Source organism: Amphibalanus amphitrite, unplaced genomic scaffold (assembly GCF_019059575.1).
Source record: "Amphibalanus amphitrite isolate SeventyFive unplaced genomic scaffold, NRLGWU_Aamphi_draft 000062F_arrow, whole genome shotgun sequence".
Taxonomy (NCBI): domain Eukaryota; kingdom Metazoa; phylum Arthropoda; class Thecostraca; order Balanomorpha; family Balanidae; genus Amphibalanus; species Amphibalanus amphitrite.
Genome location: NW_024881558.1, coordinates 839,593 through 845,562, shown reverse-complemented (window position 1 = coordinate 845,562; position 5,970 = coordinate 839,593). Strand labels below are relative to the sequence as shown.

Below are 5,970 nucleotides of genomic sequence, written 5' to 3'. Positions count from 1 at the left end.
TGTTTTATGGCCAGTTTTTCATTTCCAACTCAATGGTATTGGTTATAAGACCATCAGGTACGGTTTAGGTCACTTTCTGTTGAAGGTCAGGTCAAAAAAGGTCAAATTTCAAAGTTGATATTTTTGCATAAAATGGGTATCGATTCGATGCAGCTCGCCACGGGGAGTTTAATAGTGGTCTTTGTTTTGCGCTACGAGGTCCAGAATTGCTAAAAAATTGAGTTTGAATATTTGACGTCATCAATTTTGAACAGTTTTTTTCGCTATAACTTGGCCAAAAAAGGAGGCATTGATCTCAAATTTGGTATGTAGATAGAAGGCGGTAGGGACTATCACATATATTCCGTTTTTTCGAAATTCAAAAAACTTTTTGGATTTTTCGGCTAATATATTCAAAAATCTATTTTTTTGTTTTTTTGGGGTCAAAATCCAAAACATTCGAAAAACCGAAATAGCAGTTTTGTAGCCCTCTTCATTCCACACCTTTTATATGTGGAACATTTGTCTGTATCTCTAAAGCTGTAGGCCTGACAGCTCTTCCCGCGAAACCTTTTTTTGGGTCGAAAATGGCAGAAATGACGTCACTCTTACGTCATTAGCGGCCAACCTATCTATAGCCTTTGGAAAAAATTTTGGTCAGCATGTGCGCTAGCTACTCCCGGTAGGGTACTGAAAGTTTGGTGACGATCGGTGCAGCGGTTCTCGAGATATATCGAAAAAACTAAAGGGGGGCAAAAAAATGCCCCCCCCCCCACCGCCTGGAAGGTTAAGTGTGTTATTTGATCGGTTAAGTATGTGCATCCCCCTCTGTGTGCTGATGGCGAAAGTGTTATGCCCATATGTTTTGTTGCCTGTTCCGTTTATTTCCCTGTTTGGTTGATAAGTGTTCGAGTTCCACGTTGCGTGCGACGTTTTGTTCTGATATCGTTCTTATGTTGGTAATCGTTATTTCCAGAAACCGTCATCGTCTCGCTGGTACAGTGGAATATACAGGGTGATCGAAAAAAAGTGTCACCCCTAACTTAAAATCTACATAACTCGCGACTGGTAGGTCGGATGACTTCGCGCCAGGCAGCATCGGAAAGAGCAGGCAATTTCTTTTCAATTGAATGTATTCATCAGACATGTGCTTGGATCCGAGAGCTGGATCTATGATCTCAGTGGATCTCTCGACAAAATAGAGGGGTTGGATCTATGATCCGAGTGGATCTCTCGACAAAATTCAGGGGTTGGATCTATGATCTGAATGGATCTCTCGACAAAATTTAGGGGTCGGATCTATGATCTCTGTGGATCCAGCGGGCAAAAATTTGTGGAGGACCTATGATCTGTATGGATCTCACGACAACATGTAGCCAATGAAACCCTTATCCTACATAATTGTACACCTTACAGTGCAATACAATTGAGAATTATCACTTGTGGACATGGTTATTAGTTAAGACCACTTGTAATCATTAGGTATCATCATTAAATTTGAATTTAAATAAACAACATTTGTACTACATTTAAAATAAACCAAGAACATGCATATTGCTACTTTTTGCGACCAATTGTAACTTTTTCATGACAGCACTGATGACAATCTTATCAACAAGCTACAGCCACTTTAATTCAATGAACAAACAGTACAGACAGATGCAGTGGCAGCAGGGCACTGCAGATTTTCATTTTGGTCCCATTCTTTCCATGCAACGCCAGTAGGGCTAATGTTAAAATGCCAAAACCTATGGGGCGCACTGTACACTGGTGCCACACCCCCCCCCCCCCCCCCTGTTCTGCCGCCTATGGACAGATGTTAGGAAATCAAACCTGGAAGCCAATAGGTCAGTTTCGTTAAAAATAATCCATCAATCCACTTCTGCCAGGTATGAAATCCCAATCCAGAATGTTCATATGAGCTATTAGTATGTGCAACACAATTTCGATTTAGTAAGTATAGCAACCAACCTCTAATACATACTTTCCTAATAAAATTACAAGTTCAAAAATGGCATCAACTTCTTCAGATTACCTACTTTTGGCATCGTGCCACACGTGTGGTGCCATGCTGTGCTTTTGTTTTGAGAGAGCCTCCCAAAAAAAGACAAACGAAATTCACAGCAGCTCACGTTTTGGTAATATGGTTTTATTACGTCATTATCGTTTGACCAATGAAAAATCTTAATTTGACCAAAACCGTGATGATTCCAAAAGATTCCCCGTAATAGGCCCTTTAAACTAATGACGTAAGATATTGTTATTCTTTTGAAAGTGAATAAAATAAAGATGCAAGGCGCATACCGCTCAAGGCCATGTAATACCGTTTCAGCTTACGTTTACGTCATTAAATTCAACGCTACAAAGATGATATTCACAAACAATCGTATCGTAAAATTAAGTGAGGCAGTAAAAATGAACATTGTTAAAAAAAACTCCAGACTTTTGAATTTCCAGTTTGATTTTTTATTTATTTTCATTATACTCGAAGGTAGAACGCCTAGCTCATTTGTTATTTGAAATGACGTCACGAGTTCTATTTAGATACTGAATAATCATTTTACGGTAAATATCCAAGGCCATTACAATTGATATTTCGCTTCCCATCGCTTCCGCAGGCTGTTGAATATTTTTATACTTTTGTTTATATCTCAGTTTATTTTATCAAATATTTCTTTCAATAGATTGAAATACCTTTACCTAACCAAGCCACATGTGTCAGTATAATCTTTTATTGTTTATCAATCAATTGTGGTTGCTGGAAACTGGAAAGCCTCATGGTTGTCTAATGCAAGATTGTCTTATCAATATCATTATGTAGATTCTAACATGAATTGTGATGTGGTAGGTACCTAGTTATGTATTGTTCATTAGTCATTACTTTGACTTACCTCTATGTTAATTGTTAATGCAAACTTTTCTGTTGGTATGTGAACTGTGAACAATCTTCATGTCACTCAATTCTCTCAAGTTGTGACCGTCATGAGCCTCCTTTATTTTGTATTCTGTATAATGTAACTGGATGCCTTTACTAATATGGCCTTTGTATAAGATTGTTTGTTTCTAACCATACTTTGGTATTCATAACTTCTTATGAAAGAAAGTTGTTAACATTTTGAGCACCTATGAGCTATGATCCCAATGGATCTCACGACAAAATTGGGGAGCCAGATCTATGATCCGAGTGGATCTAGCGACAAAATTGAAGGGTCAGATCTATGATCCCGGTAGATCTCTCGACAAAATTGAGGGGTTGGATCTATGATCTGAATGGATCTCGGATCAGGATCCATGGGATCGGATCTCAGATCCATTTTTCCGGATCCAAGCACATGTCTGGTATTCATGATTGTTTTCTATTCCAAATCATGTCCCCATGGGCTCAAAAACCAGTCAATGTGCGGCTTTCACGTGAAACGAAATTCACCGAACGGGATCTGACACCGCTGAACGAGAACAATGAGTATCGTAACTCAACATGACACACACCTTACACATTACACATGGAGTGTATGTTGTTCACTGCAGACTGTTTCTCAGCTGACCTTAGACTCGTTTCTCAGCTGACCGTAGACAAGGAAGACCTTATCAGATCTTCCTTGCAAACATGCGGCCTCATTATTCACAAATTAGCCGGTAACTAACGAAACATTGCGACAACCTGCACTACAGGATTATCAATTTTATGCAGCGGTAACCATGGAACAGTTAAGAAAAATGCTCACGTGAGCTGTCACGTGGGCTGTCAGATCAAAAACTCGATCAAAAGTACAAATTTGCACAACCAAACTTTTGAACACGCCAAATTGCGTCCTTAACATACTTTTTGAATAGCTACATCTTCGTTTGCGGCATAAACCATGCATATTTACATCCATTCAAAAGGAAATTGTATGCTCTTTCCAATGCTGCCTGGCGCAAAGTCGTACGACCAACCAATCGCGAGTTATATGGCTTTTAAATTAGGGGTGACACTTTTTTTCGATCACCCTGTACGACACTTATCAGCGCTGAGTTTTCCGGACGCGTCTTCGGAGGGGACGATCGCGTCGGGAGCGGCTACACCCATATATAACCGGTAGGACTGGTTGACCCGACCTGACCTGACCCGACGTGGCCTAAATGCATGAAGACCAGTGGCGTAGACAGGGGGGTCACAGGGGCCATGCTCCCCCCCTTCCGCCCAGCCGCCCATCGATGGCGCCCCCAGTAGCGCCAACTAAGCTGATGCCGTTTTACAAAGGGAACATGAATTAAAAGGTATAGTGCAAAATTCCAAGTTGCCCAACCGCTTGCAAGCCAGGCTTGGAACAAGCTTCTTATATGTAGTTCGATATCAGGCTGAATTCCCGAACTAAAATGGACAACCTGTTTGGGGGAGATTGGATCTTCTGGAGCTTTCCCGACATTCCCAACCGTATAGCCATTAATTATGTTTACGACTGAATCGCTGGTTGGGGTGGATGTGTCTGCTTTCTTTCACAGCCTACCACTCCGTTTCAACATTTATTCTCGGGAATGCACATGAACACATTAGGACTCACACACATACTGCATGCATACAATATAGGTCATATGCAATGGACATGCAATAACGAGACATACGAACAAACGAACAAGATCAACATCGTTCAAGAATCTGAAGTGTGGTCTGTCGTTTTACGGAGCGGCTTAGAAGTAGCCTCCGTACCCTCCGTACCGTCCGAAGCCGCCGTTGAAAGCGCCGACACGTCCTAGGCCGAAGCCGCCGTTGAAGGCACCGAGACGGCCGAGGCCGAAGCTGTTGAAGGCTCCAATGCCACTGAAACCGCGGCCGTAGCCGAGACCGAAGCCGAGTTTGTTGCCGATGCTTCCAAAGCCACCGAAGCCACCGAAGCCACCGCCGAAGGCGCCGAAGTTATTGAAGCCGAAGTTTCCCTGGAAACCCCGTCCGTAGGGGGAGTAGTAGTTGTCATAGTAGTAGGGCCGGCTGTAGTAGTTGTCATAGTAGTAGGGCCGGCTGTAGTAGTAGTTGCTGCCGTGGTAGGGAAGGTAGCTGGCGGCGGCAACAGCCACCAGGGCGAGGAGGATGACCAGCTGAAACAAGAAATCAGGGCTTAAGAAATATTTCGACAGTTCGTCGCTCTCAACATAGGACAGCCGAAGGGGATACTAGTTAGCTGCAGTGTGTGCAGGGATCAGGAATATATAATACTGAACGAGGCCGGTGTAAATAAATTTTCAAGACCGAGGTCCTTACTGGATTTTTGAACGAGGCCGAAGGCCGAGTTCAAAAATCCAGTAAGGACCTCGGTCTTGAAAATTTATTTACACCGGCCTCGTTCAGTATTATATAACACCAGTCACTCCCGGACACTTTGTTACTATCTTTTCCTACCTGACCTGCATTAAATATGAAAGAATATGAAGAAATTAAACTCTGTTTACATAAATACTGTGTTACATTGCCATTGTTTTTCACGATTCTTAGGATCTTTTCAATGCATCATCTTATTTTTTGCAATGACGAGACTTTTTTAAAATTTGGTTTTCTTTTGATATCGAATTCAACCTTCACGAAGAATGACAGGTTTTATGTTTGTGCAGAACAATGATCGAGCATGCGAGAAATCTCGGACACACACGACAGTAAGATCCGACTTACCTTCATGTTGGTTTGTGATGCAGAGAGAACTGAGCTGCGCTGAGGGTGCAGTTGAACTGTGGGACCTGTGCACCCGTTTTATACACCTATAGCGCAGACACACCCCTTTGTGACGTCATCCAAAGGAGCTGCTGCTGCTGCTGCACAGTGATCACGTGTTTCTCAGCGCATTCGCTCGTGAAAGTGGAAAATGTGACCTGGGGATTGAGCTTAAGGCCGACTGTGTATTTGCTATCAATGTTTTATTTTGTACCTACTTTCAAAGATTCGCCACGTAGTTTTATGTCAGGTAGCATCAATGATCAACAATGTTTGCATAGTGGTTGGTGTGCAATCATGAAATTACC

General features: G+C 42.2%; 1 protein-coding gene across 2 annotated transcripts; it reads right to left on the bottom strand.

Moving 5' to 3' along the window:
* Nucleotides 1-4,477: 4,477 nt before the first annotated feature.
* Nucleotides 4,478-5,668, bottom strand: LOC122378616 (keratin-associated protein 19-2-like). 2 transcript variants are annotated; one of them, XM_043359859.1, is made up of 3 exons: nucleotides 5,624-5,668; nucleotides 4,965-5,055; nucleotides 4,478-4,934 (listed from the first exon to the last, which is right to left on the bottom strand). In XM_043359859.1, the coding sequence occupies exons 1-3, from the start codon at nucleotides 5,627-5,629 to the stop codon at nucleotides 4,651-4,653; spliced, it is 381 nt and encodes a 126-aa protein (XP_043215794.1). In that variant the 5' UTR covers nucleotides 5,630-5,668; the 3' UTR covers nucleotides 4,478-4,650. The 2 variants fall into 2 exon arrangements, with proteins under 2 accessions (XP_043215794.1, XP_043215793.1); XM_043359858.1 differs by having other exon boundaries at nucleotides 4,478-5,055.
* Between the last annotated feature and the right edge of the window lie 302 nt (nucleotides 5,669-5,970).